This window comes from Serinus canaria, chromosome 28, assembly GCF_022539315.1.
Source record: "Serinus canaria isolate serCan28SL12 chromosome 28, serCan2020, whole genome shotgun sequence".
NCBI lineage: Eukaryota > Metazoa > Chordata > Aves > Passeriformes > Fringillidae > Serinus > Serinus canaria.
Window position 1 is genome coordinate 5,078,722 of NC_066341.1, and position 21,023 is coordinate 5,099,744.

At 39.7% G+C, this 21,023-nt stretch overlaps 1 protein-coding gene and 1 long non-coding RNA gene across 4 annotated transcripts in view; one reads left to right on the forward strand and one right to left on the reverse strand.

The window, feature by feature from the left end:
• Positions 1–15,640, forward strand: part of SPPL2B (signal peptide peptidase like 2B) — a 31,065-nt gene extending 15,425 nt beyond the window's left edge. Inside the window, exons 9-16 of one of the 3 annotated variants that reach the window (XM_030231393.2) lie at positions 422–503; positions 1,325–1,399; positions 1,526–1,588; positions 2,947–3,046; positions 3,998–4,075; positions 5,015–5,161; positions 6,321–6,481; positions 7,275–15,640. In XM_030231393.2, the coding sequence (XP_030087253.1) occupies positions 422–503; positions 1,325–1,399; positions 1,526–1,588; positions 2,947–3,046; positions 3,998–4,075; positions 5,015–5,161; positions 6,321–6,481; positions 7,275–7,562 (994 nt within the window). In that variant the 3' untranslated portion in view covers positions 7,563–15,640. Of the gene's footprint in view, positions 1–421; positions 504–1,324; positions 1,400–1,525; positions 1,589–2,946; positions 3,047–3,997; positions 4,076–5,014; positions 5,162–6,320; positions 6,550–7,274 lie in introns of all 3 variants that reach the window. The other 2 variants (XM_030231395.2, XM_030231394.2) reach the window with 2 other exon arrangements.
• The window catches only part of LOC127060946 (uncharacterized), a 340,458-nt gene that overhangs the window by 50,063 nt on the left and 269,372 nt on the right, over positions 1–21,023 (reverse strand). The gene's annotated exons all lie outside the window — the stretch shown is intronic.

Sequence of the window (21,023 nt, forward strand, 5' to 3'; positions counted from 1 at the left end):
TGCCTCAGCACACAAGGTGCACACCTATACACAGGACAAGGGACCCCAGCACTTCCCATTTTGTTATCCACTGACCTCATTCAGGCAGTTTTCAGTCCACCTCACTGCTCATTCAGCTACTACTTCCCCAGTTTCTCTGTGAGGATTTTATGGAAGATTGTCAGTGTAAAGCCTTACTGAAGTCTAGATAGACAGTATCACACAGGTCTTCCCTCATCTCCCAGGGACTTCTTTGTGGAAGGCTCTGAGGTTGATGAAAAACAACTTCCCATTTGCCAGCTCACGCTGACAACATTGTCAATTTCAAGCAAGTACTTTGAATAAAAGTGTTTTTTCTTTGTCCCTTGTCCCTTAGTGAGGACAATGCTTGGTCTGTTTTTCCTGCTGTTTCCTGCAAAAATGTTACTTTTCTCTTTTTAAGGTGGGCCTGGGTTCTGCAAGATGCTTTAGGAATTGCTTTCTGTCTTTACATGTTGAAAACAATTCGCCTGCCTACATTTAAGGTATGAAAGTTAAACAGAAGTTATAGACTTTCAGAAGAAAGTTAAAGAGAAGAAGTTTGCATGTGTGAACAGAAGAGTCACTTATAATGGCGTATATTGCCTTGGAAATGCAATTCCATTCATATGTCAGCATGGAAAAAAGGGATGCAATGAGTATAATGAAAACCCAGAAGTGGTATGTGATTGTTATGTCGATTCTGTGGAGTGTTGATTAGTAAATCACACACCACCTCTTTATTAATCTATTTGGTATTTGAGTATTTTTTTGGGAGGGGTGTGTTTGTTCTGTTTTGATTGTTTTGATTTTGTTTCTCAAATTGACATACAACTAATGCATCAGTCTAGTGGGTTTTTTCCAAATCTTTCTGACCTTAGTCAGTATCCTAAGACAAAAATCAGTAATAGTCATTTATTTGCCCCTTAAGCAGCTTGTCAAACTTTTGTTTCAAATTATCTTCACCTATAAGTTTGTATAGAATGATAGTAAATGGTATACAGTGTTTCAAGCCATGCCTGGCATCTTCCAATGCAGAGCTGCTTCATATTTCCCAGGAAATTGAAGTGGCACCATTTTCAGATTTTACACAATAAAGAATTTTGGGCAATAACATGTAATTTTGTGTTTAAGAATTACTTTATTTTATATGGTGCATGCACGATCCTATTCCTTTATCTAAAATATTTAGGAATTAAGAAAAATACATTACTGACTTGTTTTAGTCTTTGCAAGCTTTTTCTTTTATTAGCCTTCTAATTATTAATTCTTTGTTGTTTGCTAATGCATTGTGTGTAAATACCAAATATCTTGTCTCTTCCTTCAGGGTTGTACCTTACTCCTCCTGGTTCTTTTTGTGTATGATGTATTCTTTGTATTTATCACACCTTTTCTAACAAAGGTAAGTAAGGTTTTTGCCTGCTGCCCGCAGAGCAAAGTGTAATGACTTGTCTCTCTGTGTGTTCCTAAATGATCCCAGAGCTGCTGAGTGAAGTGCTGATTTACAATTTTCCCATTTTTTTCTTAGACTGGGGAGAGCATAATGGTGGAGGTGGCTGCAGGCCCTTCTGATTCTGCCACTCATGAAAAGGTACTACATGTTGTCTGAAAATCTGGCACTAGCTTTCAACTATTACACTTTTAACTTCTCTAAAATTCAAGACCATAAAGCTGAAATGAAGATGCCAGTCTGAAAAGAACTTAATTGGGAATAAGTACTCCTGAATGTTTATTCTGGAGGGGCAAAGCAGACTTGTAGTGGTTCATCACACCAGCTTTGGTTTTCCTTTATCTTTTTTTGACAGGGTTTCAATATAAGAAAGCTGGTTAGCTTCACACAAACAGGACCACATCAGTAAATATTAACTTGTTGCTAGTTAAGCATGAGCATCTTTTCCTAAAGAGATAAAACATATAATCAGTCTGTCTCTTTCCCCTCCTTTCCTCTTTTGACATTTGTTTTATGAAAAGCTGAGGCTGTAGGTAAAGGAGAGAAACACAAATAGGAGACAGAAGAAAACAGAAGTCAGTGTTCAGTGGGTTTTCACCGTTGGACAGCAGCCAATTGCATGAACACCTTACAAGATATGGCTGACTCAGGGAGGAAAGTATGAGAGATGTAGGAGATAGTGAGATATAGTGAACAAAACAAAAAAAACTAATCAGTAGGGAAACCTGGTTATGTTAATTTAAGGATTAATTTGATCTGTTTCAGCAATGAATGTAATAGTGTCTTGTGGGAAAATAGCAAAGAAAATACTTGTTTGCAGGATGTGGATCAATCCATACAACCCATACTAATTTCTTTGACTTCTTTTGTTCTTCTCTCCTATACCCCTTTAGTACCCCTTTGGATTCAACTTTAAGCACAGAATGAATTGTATAAAACAGTTACGAAAGTATAGGTATATAAAATTATTTTGGCACTAATATAAGAAAAGAAACAAGAAAGTTTATTTAATGTACTGTAATAAAGAAAATACAGATTTGCAATGGACCGTGGCATACTGTGCCTCACATTGCAATTTATGTAATAAATAGGAACACATGGGTAGGGAAGAGTCTTTAAAGTGATTTGAAAAATGACTTTTTAAAATTATTCATGTCTTGGTCTTTTGAGACTTTTATTGCACCCGGTGAATGAACTGTATAAATTATTATTTCCTACGCATGTACCAGCTTACCTAAATTTTGTACATACCTGCAGCTAAAGCAGAGTTGATACCCGATTGTATGTGGAAACTTTGAAGTTAACCTAGTATTTCGAAAGTATTTCATTGCTCCCATCTTAAATGCATTTTGTTAGTTGTCAGTAATATTGTATGTAATGAATGTATAAAAAGATCCATTTGATGTATTTGAAACTTGCACTTTGAGTGCAACAGGAACAAGTTCTGGTAGGTAGTGTCACTGTGCTTTTCATCAGACATGTGTCTCTCTCATTCCAAGCTCCCAATGGTCCTGAAGGTTCCCCGACTGAATTCCTCACCATTGGCTCTATGTGACAGGCCTTTTTCTCTCCTAGGATTTGGAGACATTTTAGTTCCAGGTATTGTTTAGCATGTTAAGAATTTTACATGTTGCATTGTCGTATTAGTTTATTCTTCTTGTACTCCTGCTTCAAGTGGTAGGTTTGATTTGACTACTATAAACCTGATAAATTTTCAAGTATAGTGTTTTTTTGTGCACTATTCACCTTTTCAGCAAGAAAAATGCACATCAATCTTGTGGTTCACTTTCACATGCAGTGATGTCAAGAAACATAGAGAAATTGCAAGAGTAGATTTAGCAACTGATTCTATACTATAAAGCATCTTTGATAGTGTGGTGATAGAGGAAATCATTTGTCCATTTGCACACGGATTAAGTACAGATGCCTGACCACTCAAAACTTCCTAACTGTTAGTTACACAGTTATAGCCAGTATTTCTGCCACACCTTCTCTCAAATTTGATTTTAGATAGTATGTAGAACCATCCCTGGCATCACTGCAGATGAAAAAATTATGCACCTTTTTGCTTTCAGATTTCTTCTGCAAAATAATTTGTTTACTTTCTTGTATTTTGGGAAATACGAACTCTGTCATGCCCATTAGTCTCCCCCCAAACTGAAGCAGGCACAATCATTAACCATAAAATTCTACTGTCTTCAGTACCAGCTCAAAGGGCTGAACTTACTCTTGCTCTTGTTGTGAACACTGTATTTTTGCAAATGTTTAGTGGGGATGAGATGACATTTTTATCTATGATCTGCATGTTTGTAGCTGTGTATTTTACTTTTGGAGTTCTTCCAATACATGGGCCTTGTACTGTCAGATAACTGGTTTGTAAATTGTGCAGCCTGCTGGATGTATTGTTGTGGTGCTTAAACACAGGATGCCAAGGAAGTTTTTTGGGAAAAAAAAATCTGGCAAGGTCCTAGCTGGTTTGATGGTTTTATTTTTATCATGAAGTGTGTGACTAGGTTGAAAGCATATTGTAACTGTTCTTTCTTTTCCTAGGCTTACTGGTAGCATATTGCCATAGGTTTGATATTCAGGTGCAGTCATCCAGAGTCTATTTTGTAGCCTGCACAATAGGTACGTACCACAGTGCCACCTGAACACAAGACCTACAGGAGTGGCTCCCTCTAAAAGCATGTCATCAGTCTTGCATGGCATAGTTTGGGGTTTTATCCTGTTCCTCCTTTTATTATTAAACAGAAACATTTAGCAAAGTGCTTTCAAGTCTAGATCTTCCATCACCAAGCTAGCTGATGTTGCTTTTCTGAGCTGTTTTGCCTTACGTAAGCAGAGCTCTTGTTACCATGGCTGCCAAGGGTCTCAGTCTACCCCTTGTAATTACACTATTTTTACATGTGCTCAGCTACTCTTCATGGTTTCTTGATTCATGAATCTTTGAGTTTATTGTGCATGAGAATTCAGGTTCAGGGATATCATCCTTTGTTCTTAATTTCTTGTGTATTCTTAAAATCCATAACCTATGATTTAGGGAATTTTATTATGATGACTATAACACCTCTAGATAAGTTATCTTCTTCAGTTTGTAAAATCCATGGAGTTATGTGCCATGAACATAAATACTACTGATGAATAGGATCTGACTGATTCCTGTTGTCTTTCCTACAATGTACTTCTGCTAGCAAAGACTTCTAATGCTTGCAATGAATTTCATGAGAAATGGTCATTAACAACTTTTTTAGAAATTCTTTTGAAAAAATATCTAGTTCCTGGACACTTCTAGCAGGGGTAGAGAGATGCTTTTATTGATATTCCAAATCATTGTCTCATATAAAGTAAAACAAAATTGTTGTCTTATCTGGTAATTTAAAAATATGTTTGCAGAAATCAGAAAATGTTATATTGATAAAGAGTCAGCAGTGTGCTATTGCAGCACTGAGAATGAGCCACATACAGGGCTAAGTTAGCAAGATGTAGTCAGCAGTTATGAGAGGAGTGATTATTCCTCTCAATTTGTCACTTAAGACTGAGTTAACCAGGATCCCTGGTGCCAGACAGACATTGACAGACAATGGAGACTGTCAGGATGGATGAAGACTGGAGCACAAGGTTGTAAAAAGAAGAGAAGGCAAAGAGGAGATTCTGTTGCTTCCCACAGCTGCCTAATGGGAGACTGCAGAGAGGACAGAGAGGCTCTTCCTACAGGTGTGCACATAAGATGTGAGGCAATGGACTTAAATCATTATAAGAAATATTTTAATTATATATAAGGAACTCTCAGTAATAACAGAATATGCCCCTGCCCAAAAAGCATTTTCAAGGGCTGTAAAGAGTTATTGATTATTCTAATCACAGCCCTCTGAGATCATCAAGTCCAGCCAGTCCCCCAGGACTGCCAAGCCCACCTCTAACCATATCCCCAGATGCCAAATCCATACATCTTTTAAATCCCTGTAGAGATAGATACTCCATCACTGCTCTGGGCAGCTGTACCAGAACTGGAAAACCTTTCTGGGGAGGAAGCTCTGCCTAATATCCAATCTAAACCTGCCCTGGCAGAACCTGAGGCCATTTCCTCTCCTCCTATCCCTTGTTTCCTGGGAGCCCTCCTGGCTGCACCCTCTTGTCAGGCAGTTCTGGAGAGTGAGGAGGTCCCCCCTGAGCCTCCTTTTCTCCAGGCTGAGCTCCTTTCCCAGCTCCCTCAGCTGCTTCTCTCAGACCCTTCCCCAGTTCTGTTCTCTTCTCTGGACAGCCCCTCAATGTCTTTCTTGACCTTCTGAAGAAAAATCTGAAATCTGGATCTGAAGAAAAAGTTGGATTAACTTCATTGTCTTGAAAATGTAATTGAAAATAATTACATTATGAGATCCAAGCTACTTCTGTTCTTCTAAATAAATTTTGCCACATTTATGCAGCAATTAAATAGAAAGTAATAAAAACATACAATCTAGAGCAGGCTGGCTTTTTTTTTAGCTGTGTGGCAGGATAGGAAGAAACAGCTAAAGCCAACCCAAACAAGAAGCACATTATAATGGTCAAAATATTTGTCTGTATCTGCTGAGTTCATAAATATAATATGATGCACAATATTTCATATATTTATTTTGCTTAAGGTAATTATTTAATTGTACAGTACGGACTAGGCCAATCACACTACTTTCACATGTTATCAATAGAAAAACTGTAGTATTCCATGTTTACATGGTGTAAATAATGCTAAAGAGGCCTGACAAACTTCTGGAGATGTTGTACATATTGCTTGCAAAAAATTCCAGTGAGAATGCTCCTTTAGCCAGTTATTTAGTTGTGCTTGAGCAAAGCTATATCCGAATAACTGTGTTTTGCTGGGTTTGTTTTCTTCCAGCATATGGCATAGGCCTTCTTGTGACCTTTGTTGCCTTGGCACTGATGCAGATGGGCCAACCTGCTCTTCTCTACCTGGTGCCCTGTACTCTCCTCACCAGCTTGGTGGTGGCCCTTTGGAGAAGGGAGCTTGCCATGTTCTGGACGGGCAGCGGCTTTGCGGTGAATACCAGTTTGATATGAGTGTCTTCAGGAAATACTAATATTATAAAAACCTAACTAGAATTAAAGTTGAGTAAAATATTGCAGTATTATCACACAAACACAAAGATTTTGGGTTACAATGTTATATAAAATGGGGGGGTTTAGTACTATATAAAATATACCCTTAAAATACTTTCTTCATATTTTTTCATAGCATATTGTTTATGAAGGTGAAAATGTAGTTCAGTATTGTAAATTATCCCTTTGTTTCACTGTGCTGCAAGTGAAATTAACTTGATTCAAAAAGGAATAATTTCTATCATGCATTATTTTAGTTTTTGAATACTTACTAGAAGGCCAGGTCTATGAAGCTGGAGGTTCCCTCAGTGAGTTTTATTTTATTATTCAACTATTTGTGATAACTTTCACAAGCTTCCACTAGAGAAATTAAATTTAATTGTTAGAGATCATCTGAAATGTTATGTAAAAGTTGCCAGTTCTTTTATAGTAAAGGCGGGCAGAACTGGACAGTGGCCAAGGACCAAGTGCCTGTTGCTGCCTTATCAGCAGAGCACATATGAAACTGGTGAGGAGCAATCACTCAGAAAGCCAACACTCTTCTGGGAGGAAAAATTCCCCTGGTGTCCTATAAAACACAAAGAAAGGATAACTGTATGCATCTCTCCACTGCTGGAGAATGATAACAGCGTTGATGGACCTTTAATCTTCCTCTTGTATGACCATTACCTTGGATAACTGGACACAATAGTTCTTGTTTTCCATCATTTTGACTGTGATCTTTCATTTACAGAAAGACCTACCTCAGCCTCCTGTGGTGATAGCTCCTGTCAACTGCCCTCAGCTTCCCAAAGATAGCAGTGTGCCAGCCTCTCAACAAGACACAGAGCAAATGACCAACCCCACCCTCCACGTGAAGGAGCTGCATGGCTCCGCCTCAGCTGAAGAGGAGCTGGCTGATACCAGCACAAAAACAGACCAGTCAGAAATCTCTGTGGCCCACAGTGAGGAACCAACTGCTCAGAATAAGGATGACCTTGAAAGCAAATGCCTAAATGCAGAACAAAACAAGTTGGAATAAGTAATGTGATAAGAACTCCTTACTTTCCCTCACAAACATACATAAAACCAGTATGTATTTAGGACTGGTTTAATAGGGTTTGCTTTCATTGAGGAACCTCACTAGGAGTCTGATCATCAAATCCAACAAGGAATGTTCTGTCTCCAGCTTTGGTACAGCTATATACTTAAAACACCTTTCTGAAATATGGTGCTCTCCAGGAGTTCTGATGTGTGGGTTTCAATGATTGCTGTTAGTGAATGCCTTTGACCATTTGTTCCCTTTGCATTAGGGCAGGGTGGCATCAAGAGTCTTTATTTACTCAGTACTCTGTGCTTGTATGGCTGTTTCACTGCTTCACCATGATGTAGGTTAACATGGAAGAAAAGCATTGAACAAGTCTGCTACAATGCTCACAATGCTTACTTGAGAGAAATACGGTTTTTGTGGGTTTTTTTTTTGGTTTTTTGGGTTTTTTTTTGTTTTGTTTTGGTTTGGTTTTGGTTTTGGTTTTTTTTTTGGGGCACTTTCCCTATTGTCACCATATACGTTACTTCTCCTGACTTGTCAAAGCCAGTGATATAAGGGAATGCATTATTATCAACTGACATTCAGGAAATGCAGAGAATGGTTAAATTACCATTACTCCTAAAGGCTTTATGCTACCATGATGCATTTAATGCATCTCTTAAATTTTTGTCTCTGTTTTTACTTCTAGGAACCTGAGCTACTAGTCTAGTTTAAAAGGCAGGGTGAGTAGAGCTCCGGGAAGCTTTCTAGGCATTCATGTGAACTCCAAGGGCTCTGATAATAAACAGGGTTGGTCACAGAATAATGCCTGGAAGCAAATGCATATTAGGAATGTTTAGAAATAAAATATAAGCCAAATAGGTGAAAAAAAAGTAGGTAGTAGCACTGTACTAAGCTTAACAGGCAGTATTTTCTTTGGGAAAATATTAAAGCGCAAATGTTCTTACGTTTGGGGCTTTGAGCTTCTATTTCTTCTTCATTCAAGGAATATAATTGCGATTTCTGATTCTGAAGAAAATAGTCTGATATTTCATTCCCAGTGGAGCACATATAGTGCTAGAGACAGTTGTGATTTAAAAGCTACTTGCTGCTCAGTAACTTACCAACTGCCTAAGTCATGTTTTGTCTTTGTCCCAAGAATAGCCAAAGCATAGTCTGTCAGGTTCTGGAATGAACCTGGGAGCTCGCTTTTTATTTTGTCTTTCTTGCTACATTGTGAAGGAATTTGTGAATTTAAAAATTTTGGAGTGCAGCTGGTCTTACTTCATATTCCTGAAATTGTTTGTTTTCCTCTCTAACATGATTTAGTCTTTTATGCTTCAGCTTTTGTACATAGAAAGATGATGGGATTTGTGTATTACTTGTTCCATCTAAGTACATTTGGCTTCATCAGAGGAGTCTGTTCTGCACTTGTGTTGCAATTCCAGAAAGCCTCAAGCACTTCACACAAAAACTGAAATAGAAAATTGAAGTATTATAGGATCCTTGGATATGATTCCAGATTGCATGGAAGAAATACTCTGGAGTATTTGGGAGCCCAAAATATAATTTACAAAAGTATTGTTGCAGTGATGCAGTCAGAGGCATTGCTGTTAAATTGAGAGTCTCTACTTGGCATGTTGAATTAGAGATGAAGGGCTCTCTTTTCAAGAATGTCAGTTAAATATCAGCCATTGTCTTTTTGGCTAGATCTTCCAAAATTTTGCCTTGTGCTTTTTGGATGAAAGCTTTTGTGGGCAGTGGTAACATTCTTTCTCTAGAATGTGAGCAGCTTTCTCTAAAACCATTCTCAAGGCTTTAAGCAGAAGTTTTACCAGCTTCTGCTTAAAGCCTTGAGCCTTGTCTGATAGGATGATTTATGAAGTTTTTTGGAAGGCTTCCTGGGTTCAATGGTCAACACAATGTTTAATTTTCAAATTGCCCTAATGGAAGATAGTACTAAAGCAATCTGCTTTTCAGTCTTCTCTTTAATGGACCCTTACTTAGGCCAGCAGTAACCTGAACCAGTTATTACTAATAAAAAGCAACAGAAACATTTTACTGAAAACTTCAATTAGCTGGATTATGCCTTAAGTCTTTGTGTAAGTATTGTTATTAAATTAAGAAAGCAATCTTGTGTTTAAATAACGAACTTGACAAATAGCAAGGTAAGTTGGAGACTGACTCAAAGTTCTATTGGTTTTTGCCTTGATCATCTGTTAGTCAGAATGTTGTTTGGAGTAGCTTTCTGATGATGAAGCATTAGGTATTATCATTTACTTGCAAGTGTACTTTCACATTTGTTCTCCTGTGTGGCTAGGAAACAGTTTATTTCAGATTGTTCATAGCTCAGTTAAAACAGAACTGGTCACACTGAACTAGGCATTTCACAGTTCTGGACATTCTGCTTCACCTCAGGTTTTGGGGAATTTCCATCTATTTTTAAGTGCAATTTTTTTCTCCCCCAAATAACAAAGAATTCAGGGAAAAAAACCCAATTGCTTCTTAGTGCATTACCTCCAGTTAAAGCATGTGAAGTGGTAACAATTTACAGACTTTGACTATCTCAGTACTTTACAAATCAGGTGACCCTGGTGCTCCAGTTTGGCTGTGACTGTTCGGACCTTGATCCTGGGCAGATCAATCCCTTCCATCAAACAACAAGGCTGTATTTTTTTATCTTTAAAAAACTTCCCCTGATCAGCTTAATTTAAGACTTAATGTTGTATACGAAGATATGCCTATCAGTTCAATGTGACTGACTCTGATTTTTTTGATGCTTTCCAATACACATTCCATACCAAACTTGAGTTTAAATATTTAAAGTAATTAAAGTTATATTAATGTTTAAAATGATGTTGATAGGCTTCTTGTTTATGTCTTTCACATACTAAGCCTTATCTGTCCAGAAATTCAGTGAGAGTTCAGTTCCTGAGAACTTGTATGTGTTCAGGGGAAGCACTTCTTTTAGTCAAAAAAAAACAAAAAAACCAAACTAACACAAAAACCCCAATAACAATCCACACCACTAAAACAAAAACCCATTTGAGAAAATCTGACTCTTTAGATCACAATAATGAGGGTCAGATCCCTTCCTCAGGTGTTTGTTTTGGTCTGTTCCCTGCTGAAAGATTGCCGAAATGCAGCTGAAGGTAGAATGGAATATGAAAGACTTTACTGAGGATGATAAGAGAAAAGTATCCCAAACCCTCTTTGAATTTTGCGGATTTTATTTTTCTTGTCAGAAATGAAGAGCATTTTAAATGAAATATATAAAAAAGAAACACAAAAGAATAGATTTGAAAATATATTCTGTGTTTACCAGTGTCACTAAAATAAAAGTGCATCCACATGTGTAAGAATTACACTTGCGAAAATATTAAATTTTTTCTCTAAACTTGGACAGATGGCAGACAACAGAAAATCTGCACAGCTTATTTTCCAAAAGATTTATTAGCATGCTTCATAGAAAACTTCATTTAGAAAACTGTTTGTTTCCATATTTCTTGAACATTTTCCATGGTCTTGGATAATTGGTCAAGCTTTTCCTTCAGAGGATGATGCTCCTTCCTTACAGTACCCCTCAATATGGCTGTTGTTAAGAATGTCTTGACACTATTTTTCAGCCATGCACATCTCGGTGTTTCAGCTTTGATTTTTGCCTTCCCGCTGCATTGTTCCAGCTGGGAACAGATCATGGCTACCATGATCCAGGTAGTGCCTGTTGACTTCTGAGTGTGCTGGAAACTGGTGCTGACATTAATGAATGCTGCAGTCATTAATAAATTTAGCTGCCTCGGGGAGATGCTGTGAATTTACTTGCAGCTTTTTAAAAAAGCCAGTATTGGATGTTGGAGAACAGTGTTGCCTTGAAGTCAAAGCTCACGTGTGCTGTTTTAGTGCAAGATCCAGTGCTTTTGTTCTTGTCTTTAGCCCCATGGCTGTGTGTGTTTCTGGTTTGTTGCACTACACAGGCTGTATAGGATGTAAAGCCCATGATACTTCTTTTTAACAGCAGCTTCGTTGACTGTCCATGAACAAACCAGAGTACGCTGGTACATGCTTTCATCATTTGGTGTGTTATTTGTAGTGTAAATGGAGGCTGAGTATGCTGGACAAGCAGCTGTGTATACAACTAATGATTATCAACACTTGACACAAATGTGAAATACAGACATAGCAGTAGATACAAATACACATCCAAAGCCTGCAGAGATGGTGCTTTTTCCATGACAAGTATAATCTATGATATTTTAAAAAGAATGTAGGGCTGTGTTTTCAGGCAAATGAGGACACGAACTACTTTCAGCAGTTCAGAAAATATCATCAACAAGGAACAATTAATCTTTAGGTATTTTAATCTTGCATGTGGTTTCCTAGCTAGGGCAAGACATGAAGAACAGAGCTGCACTAACAGCTGTTCAGTTTAGGTTTTTGCCAGTGGTGCTGGGTAGGGTGGAGAAAGGGAAGATAAGAAAAAACTGAAGGTGACTCAGAAAGCATGAGGAGACACTGAGCAAGAAAGGCAGTGGAAGAGTTTTCTCCAAAGAGAAGATCTAAGGGCATGGTAAATATCCAAAAATCTGAAAAGGCTGCTGCAAACTGGGAAAACAGTTTGTCAAGTAGGGATGATATTAGAATTAATAGACTTAATAAGGAAATTTTGGTGCTGGCTGACAGGTGAAGGGCTCAGCAGGACAGGGCAGTGCCCAGTGCATGAGCTCCTTTGGTTCTGCCAGGAGAGAACTGAACCACACCAAGCAGAGTAATTTCATGCCACTGGCAGTTGGGGCCAGCCAGCAAGCCCTGTCCTCCCTACTCAGATATAGTCTGAGGGTCAGGATTCCTGGTTTTAATGAAGTTATAGCATAAACTTCATCCCAGAGTACTCAGTTTACATTCATGAATGCTGTCAGGGTGTTCTGTACCAACTGTGATGGACAGTTCAGCTCTTGTGAGACAAAGACTGCGTTTTCTGCTACTTAAAAGTGATAAATCTTCTGAAAAGAAACCACATCAATTTTAGTCTTTTTTGTCTATGTTTAATTTGTTGAATTGCTTCTGGCAGCCTGGAACAAGACAGCTTTGTGTGCTACCAGAAGCTTCCTTTGGCCAGTGGCATAAAAAACTTTCTTTTCACTGATCCTCTCTATCATCTCTATTTATCAATTATATGCTCTTCTGTGAGGGTTCCACCTTTTCCAGTTTTGCAGTTAAATACTCAGATTATGTGGAGTAAAGATGGCATTTTGCCATCTGTAGATTAGTGATAGGTGATGAATAGTGTGTTTAAGTTGGATTTTCTTGAATTGGGAACTGTGTACTGTACACAATAATCTATAATTTCAGGAACTAGCCGAGGACTTAACTTCATGTGATGCAGGGGCTCAGGCTTGGTTCTGTTTGCCAGACGCTGTTGGTGAGTCCAGCAGCCAGGGGTTACAGGTGCACAGGCTGCTACAATTATTTGGAGCTACCTTCCTTAGGTGAAGGTGGCGTTACAGTTTTATCCAGTTTTCTCATGATATTTTTCTGCATGTCAGCATGCAAGTTCAGCTCCAGATGGCGAACTTCATCCAGGTGTTTGTCTCTTAAAAATTCTGAGATGATCTGCTAGCTAGATTTTTTTTGTTTAAGAACTGCTTCCTGCTGACATACATGCATTGTATGTTATGAACTGACTTAGAGTGTTTCACGTAAATATTGGTCAGCTGAAAATATGGTTTCAAAGTAAACCAGCTCATCACCAGTTTATGCCCCATCTCTGGAAGTTCAAAGCTTAGTTGGATGTAACCCTGCGCAACCTGAATCTAGTGGATGGCATCCCTACCCATGGCAGGGGCTGGAATGAGATGATCTCAAAGGTCCCTTCCAACCCAAACCATTTTGTATTCTAAGATTCTATCATAACTCCTAAAAAAGTGGTGGCTTGGGCTGGTAGGAGCCCTGGAGTAGCAGACAGCCAACACCTCATAGTCAAGTGCTGCTGAAAGATCTCCAGCCCTGAGAATGTGACACTTGCTGCGAGCAGCAACACCCTGTTGTGCTCTGAGGCCAGCGAGGGTTCCCAGAGCCTGATCCTGGGGTGGGGCTGCACACAAGAGTCCTATCTGATGTTTGCAATACACTAACTTCTTTCTTGAGCCAGAGGTTTGGAATGGATAGAAATAGCTCTTTGCTTCTGAAACATATGTCTGTAGTCAAAAAATTGCCATAAACCTGCCATATCTCCACTGTGGATCCAAGCCTTGAGCACTGGGATGGTGGGGAGCTGGTGCTGTTTGAGGAGGAGCACAGTCCTTCACATGCATTCCCCAGCAAGGAACCAGAAGAGAATTTTGTTGTTCTGCTCTGACTGAAGTTGTTCTGATTTATATTAAACAAAAACTTCAAAATAGTGGTTCAGGTTTAGTTTGACAAAGTAAAAAACAACCCATAGTGGCACAGTTTAATTTAGTTTGGCTCATAATCTGCTTTTTTCATAATCAGTAGTGGAGACTACAGAGAATGTTTAGCAGAGATGTTACAGGAGACCCTAAGCTGGCAGCAAGCCTGTGTGGGAAACAGGCTGAATGCTCTGATGGCCAATTAGTGCTGTGCTCTGCCTGTGCTGGGGTGAGCGTGTCACCAATTTGTGTTCAGCTCATACTTTGCCACTTGTCTCCTCCAGCAACCTTTTGACTGTCAAACTCTCACAGAGAGTCCCATAGCCAGCACTGGTTGTGGGAGAGCAACAAGGAATCTCTGTGTCACAGATCACTCCTGTAATGCCTCATGTAGGAAAGGCATGAAATGGAATTAAACACTCTTCTCAGCCTGGGGCCTGGGCCACATGCTGCGTTCCTCACGGGGCTGAACACGCAAAACCTCGATCCTGAAGCCGCTGATAGGAACTGTGAGCTCTGCTACTTTCAGCCTAGCAATGCGGGAAAGCAAAACCTAAGAAAAATCTGAATTTAGAGCCCTGCCCATAGATGCTGTGTTCATTGCTGACCATGTTCCTTCAAGGCTGGAGGAACTGGGGTCTGAGAGACTTCCAGCAAGCCACGAGCCCCCTGTGACCCCTGGTAGTGTTATTTTACTGAAACTGAATCAGAAATACTTTAGGTGTAGATTGGTGGGAGGCTGGAAGCAAAAATTTCAAGCAGTATTAAGATGATTTAGATGCTAAGACCCATTTGGATGCTTGACAGTAGCTGCTTCTAGAGAGGAAGTTGATTCTTGGAGATAATGTTATCAGTCTTAAATGTCTGGTGTCTTTGTGGAAGGACTTTGTAATGGTGTTCAAACAGTAGTATGTAGGATAGTATATGAAGAGTGCAACCTAAAAGATTGTTAATTTTAGCACTTGCAAATGCATCTGTTTACATATGCACGCATGAAGAATAAACTTTAAGCTCATTCAGGTACTGAAGGAAAGATTTTCTCTTGATCCAATGTGTTACGTGTTTTTGCTGTTTTTATGTTTTTGCTGTTATAAGACCTTCTATGCAGCTTGGCCCCTTAATAAAAAAAAAAAAAATTAGAGAAAACCCCATATTAAAAAACACCCCCTCCCTCCATAAAAAGAACGGCTGAGGAAGTTGGCCAGTGTGGGAAACTGGTATGAAAACTTACTCTGAGTATTTTTCCTGCAAAAAAAATTTCAAACCAACAAACTATGGAAATGAAGTGCAGATGGGACATAAAGAATGAGGACTTTAGTTCTCTGTAAGGATGTAGTCAATGATGCTGATACAATGAATGTCATTCCCTGAGTCCCTGGTTCCTCTCATGTATCTCCTGTACCTCGTCAGTCAGTCTGTCAATGGCATACACCACATGGATCAGTCCCACAGCTGTAGCTGATTGTGGGGTTGTTGATTCCCCATGGGAAGACTGTCCCTCTCCCCTCATTCAGGCTACTACTTGATGACTTGCAAAATGGTGCATATTGCATGATATCTGCAGGGATAGATAAATCAATAATTCTGTGACTTTTGTCTATGATACAAGTATCTTCTATCTATGGTACCAAGATATTTTTTCTGCTGTTATTGTTTGCAAGTAGTACGAAGTACAGACTGTGTCACCTCATGGATCCCTTCCCTTCTCCTGACACTAGGAGAGAGCCATTGCGAAAACCAAGGGAAAAAGCAAGTTTGTTCCCAAGTAGGAAAAAAACATTTTTGGCAAACATTTCTGTTTTTCCAAAACTGTAGGTCTTACCATAGTAGATGCATCTGATTTTCAGTTCAGTCTGGGTGGCCTTTTCCCACCCTATGTCTGTGTGGATCTTTATGGTTTTGATACCAGCCCTCCCTCTGGCTGAATTACAGCCTTCTATCCAATTTCACAGCACATCATTATATATATTTTTTTTTATATGTAAATACGTTGTAATACATAGGATTTCCAGTGACCAGATGTAGATTGACTTTCCTTCTGTGATGTAACATGGGAAATAACCTATTTCAAAATTAACGGGGATGGCAGAATCTTAAGACAAACAGATGAGAAATATCCCAAGGGTTTCTGGAGAGTGAATTTTCTATGGAATAAGGAAGCCATTTTCAGGCATATATAGATACAATGAAAGAAAGCAAACTTGAAATTGACTGGTCAGCTAGCCAAATTGCAGGAGTTTCAGTTTTTTCTTTCTGTTTTGCTTTTAAAAACCACTGGAATTTCCTTTAGTCTGTTTTTGTTTAAAGCTGTAAAAAATTTCTAAAAGTGTCAAATAAAGTTACTTAGTTTTTGAACTGGGTTTTGCTATTTTATATCACCCTTAAGTTTGAAACACTTTTTTTGTTTGTTTGTTTGTTTGTTTGTTACGGAATGTGATAAAATGTGGCTTGGAATTTAAAATTCACTGTGTGTAGCTCCCACCATGAGCTGGATTCCATGCAAAATTCTTAAAACTTGTTCAATACCAGAAACAGTGTTTGACATCCCCACATGGTCCACACAAGTAATCTCTTTCCCTGGCTTTTGTAACCCTGACAGAATTCCAGAATAGTTTGGCTTGGAAGGACCTTAAAGCCCATCCCATCCCATCCCATCCCATCCCATCCCATCCCATCCCATCCCATCCCATCCCATCCCATCCCATCCCATCCCAGACACCTCCCACTATCCCAGGCTGCTCCAAGTGCTTTCCAGTCTGGCCTTGGGCACTGCCAGGGATCCAGGGGAACCCCAGCTGCTCTGGGCACCCTGTGCCAGGGCCTGCCCAGCCATTTAAAGTCGTGTGATCACTTCTAATGATAAATTTGGTTTGTTTTGACTACTCTGTTCCCTGTTGAAGTGCTGTTGCTTGGGAAGAGAGGTGTTTACTAATAGTCCCTTTTTCTAAAAAACTGCTGAATATCTACTGAATTCCAAGGCAAGCCGCGGGTATATCCAGGAATGGTACAAACTGCCAGCAGGTACAATTCCACCCTGTGTTTCTGCTTAGTATGTCGTGCATTTCACTTTTAAATACACAATACAACTGAGAAGAGGGAAATTGAGAAATTTCTTGTGATATCTGACTCTAAAAAGCAACAAGAAAACCAAACAAGCAAACAGAAAGAAAACTACACACACACACAAAAAATCTAATCCACTAAAAAAACCAGCTGCAGCAAGACAGCCTTTCTATCTGGACTGTCACTGGAAACCAAGAGGCAGCTGCTTCCATTCAGAAAAGGAGGGTTCAAAACCAGAAAGACTGGGTTCATTTTAAATAGAGGGTAGTAAATACTCAGATTCAATCTGGTCACAAAGCTCATCCTAAAGTATTGTAAACCTCAGCAGATATTATCTGAAACAGTGCCTGATGTTCTAGATTTAGATGTACATCTGCAAAATTGTGTGACCTTTATATTCTTGTACTTCTTACTTACTCCTGTATCTGTTGAATAGACAAGGACAAGGACAAAGCATTTGTTATTTCAGGTTTTGTGGGTTTGGGTTGGTTTGGGGAGCAGGTTGTTGCTTGGTTTTTTTTAATTTTTCTCCCCTCCTTTTTTTTTTTTTTTTTTTTTTTTTTTTTCCAGCGCGATATTTGATTTGTTTGGTTTTTTTTTTGTTTTTTTTTTTCAAAAACCCATATTATAGGTCTTGACACAAAGTAATGCTTTAATGGGGAATGGCACCATTCCAACAGGAGCTGTTGACTGAACTGCTGCTCTGCTGATCTCTTGTGGTTGAGCCCACAGTCCTCCCCACAGAGACACAAGTGCAGATCCATCACTAATGAAGATCTTGACATTCTGAGTCCCTCCTGACTGTGCATTTGCTAAAGATCTGTCCTACGTGACCATTTCAGCGTCTGCAGGGACAGTTTGTGTGGAGTATTCACAGGCATCTTATCTCTATACACCTTGCTGAGTTTTGCAGCAAAACCCCCTCAGGCACCTCAGGAAGGAGGGGCTGAATTCTCCACATTCTGTGCCCAGGATGATGGCTCAGTTAAGTACAGGGATTGCCCTATGAACAGGGGTTGCCTGAAGTTCGGTTTCAAGGCACACTGAAATTCCCACCTGGAGAGCTCCTGTGCAAACTGCTGAAATACATTTTGAGAATGTATTCAGTCAATTACGAATTTCAAATCAGCTCATTGCCTCACTTGCGCAGGTGATTAATTGGGGAGTTCTTGGACCACCTGGGGACCCTAGGACTTGGCTAAATCTGTCCTGTTTTTCTTCTTGTGTGAACTTTAACGAGCCATATACAGTATTGTGGTCTCTGGTTTTACTGTTTAAGTACAATTTCCATATTCACAGTTTCTCAGTCTCACTGCCAAGATAGATTTGACTCTCTAGATCACATCTGCATACTGGTCTCCATTAGAAGAGTTCCTTGGAAAGAGATGCAGCTCTCAGAAGAGTGTGCTCTATGTCCCCAGTGGCTCCTAGGAGTCACCCTCTTCCCAGCAGATGCTCCTGAAGAGGTTATGTTATAGTCAGGTATGTCTGCAACCTCTGCAATGCACATCTAGCCAAGCCATTCAAATCTTTCCTGTTTTCCTCTGTGTGGGGCAGGGAAAGTTCTCTTTTATGTGCAGGACTGCAAGGAAACACTGCCTGAGCAGCAAGAGTTGGCTTGCTGCCCCCTCCTAGATCAGTCTGCTTGGCAGCATGGGGTTGCACTAAAACAGACAGAGAACATTAAGGAGCTTCATGGACTCTGTGCCATGGGGATTCCAGAGGAAGAATCTTTCAGTCTTGTTGGACTTGAGGAGGTTTCTTTTGCCCTGTCTGCTGTACTCTCTTACATTATTACAGTCTCATCAGCCACAGTCACAAGCTCTTTAAAGCTCTAAAACTAAAATATATCCACAACATCTAATGTATAGTGATGAAGGCAATAATCCTATTCACAGAATCCCATAATTGTTTGGGTTGGGAGGGACCTTAAAGCCCATCTTATTCCAGCCCCTGCCATAGGGAGGACACATTTCACTGTCCCAGGCTGCTCCCAGCCCTGTCCAGCCTGGCTTTGGGCACTGCTAGGGATCCACAGCTGCTCTGGACACCTTGTGCCAGGGCCTGCCCACCCTCCCAGGGAACAATTCCTGCCCAAGATCCCATCCAGCCCTGCCCTCTGGCAGTGGAAGCCGTTCCCTGGGTCCTGTCCCTGCAGGCCTTGTCCCCAGTCCCTCTCCAGCTCTCCTGGAGCCCCTTCAGGCCCTGCCAGGGGCTCTGAGCTCTCCCTGGAGCCTTCTCTTGTCCAGGTGAGCACCCCCAGCTCTCCCAGCCTGGCTCCAGAGCAGAGGGGCTCAAGCCCTTGCAGCATCTCCTCTGGATTTGCTCCAACAGATATGTGTCCTCCCTGATGCTGAGGACCGAACAGGTAGGTGTAGTGCTCCAGGTGAGCTATTTCAAGTTAAAAATTGAAATTAATTAATTCCAAATGACCTTCAGAAGGCCAAATGAAGAGTGTATTTATTCTGTGTCTTTGTACCCCCTGGATGGGGATAGAGAAAGGGCACAATTCTGTGCCGATTACAGAGTTGCTCAATGGTCTTAAAATAATTCCATCAAAATTCAAACAACTTTCATTAATAAGTTAGTGAGTCACTCAATATTTCTGTGATATTTCCATAGAGGGAAAAAAGAGAGAGGGAAACTCTAGCAGAAGAAAACCACATAACCATCAGTTTTGTCTATTTATTAAAGTGAAAAGTGCAGAATTTAATTTTATGAAGACAAAAAATTTTCTCAAATGCCTCTCATAAAGTTATGTATGAGTATAATTTAAAATTCCTATGTTCTCTTATATCTTGATTGGTTTATCACTCTGAAATCAAGATTTTAAATGTAATTAAATCAACCAATACTTTTTCCCCTTCAAGAATGAGAAATGTCTCTACCCAGTGCGGAAAAAGAAAATGAAACAAGGAAATCTGCATTTAAAATGTCTTTTGGGGGTGGTGCTGTGTGACATATGTCTTGATGTGTTAGAATGGGGTTCTCATGATAAAAAGCTCTTTATTTCTAAACTGTTTTCATAGGCTGGTTTCTGTCCCCATTCTATTTCTTAGTTGTTGTACCACAGGGAAAGAACACCACCATTTAACCTCATGTTCATTTTTTCCATGCCTTTAGTAAAATATTCCTGGGAAGCAGAATTAGTGAATGGTCTTTGAAATCCTTTCATGTAAATTTCCCCTTACTGTGTTTTTGCATCTAGAAATTTTTTTGACCATAGAAATAATTCCATATTCTATGCACAGCATTTTCCAGCATTCTAACATGAAATGTAGCAAACTAGGTAAATACTATTAAAGACATCTAAATCCTTCTAGAGCACCACAATATTTTCCTGATTGTTCTATGAAATTTTGAGTATCATATTGCCTTAGTGTATTATTCATTCTATCTGCACACTGTGACTATGTGTGCAACAAACATAAGAGACAAGAGTGGTCCCAACTGCCCATTTCGTTTGGTTGCCAGAGATCACATCCACAGTGACTTCTCACTTAACTCTGATGTGTTTGCTCCCAGCTCCTTCAGCAGGAGTGCAGAAACTGCTGCTCCTAATTTTTTACTTATTTAAGGCTATAAATGATCAAATCGGCAGCCAAATTTATAAAAAAAAATATAAATTTATTAGATCGACAACCAAAACTAGAATATTATAAAACTGCCACAGCCAAGACAGCGTCAACCCCGGACTTTGATGCTGGGTAAACCTGGGTCAGACCGACGTAGTGTCAGCGTTTCCCCAGAGTGTCACACCAACTGCTCCAGGTAGCCAGCTTATATACAGGTTATTCTGCCTGGAGCAGAAATGACCTAAGATTTCTGTAAGTCCCTACATATCTATAACGGGAACTATACAGATTCAGTCCCGTACAAAAGTCAGTCCATAGGTTTGGATGGCTGTCTGGACTCCTCTAAATCGTCTTCTTTTCAGCTGTAGCCAGGATGTCGCCCGCCCGTTCCTCGATGTAATCTCTTCCAGGTTCTGTGAATGTTCTGGACATTCCTGGGAAATGGTCGC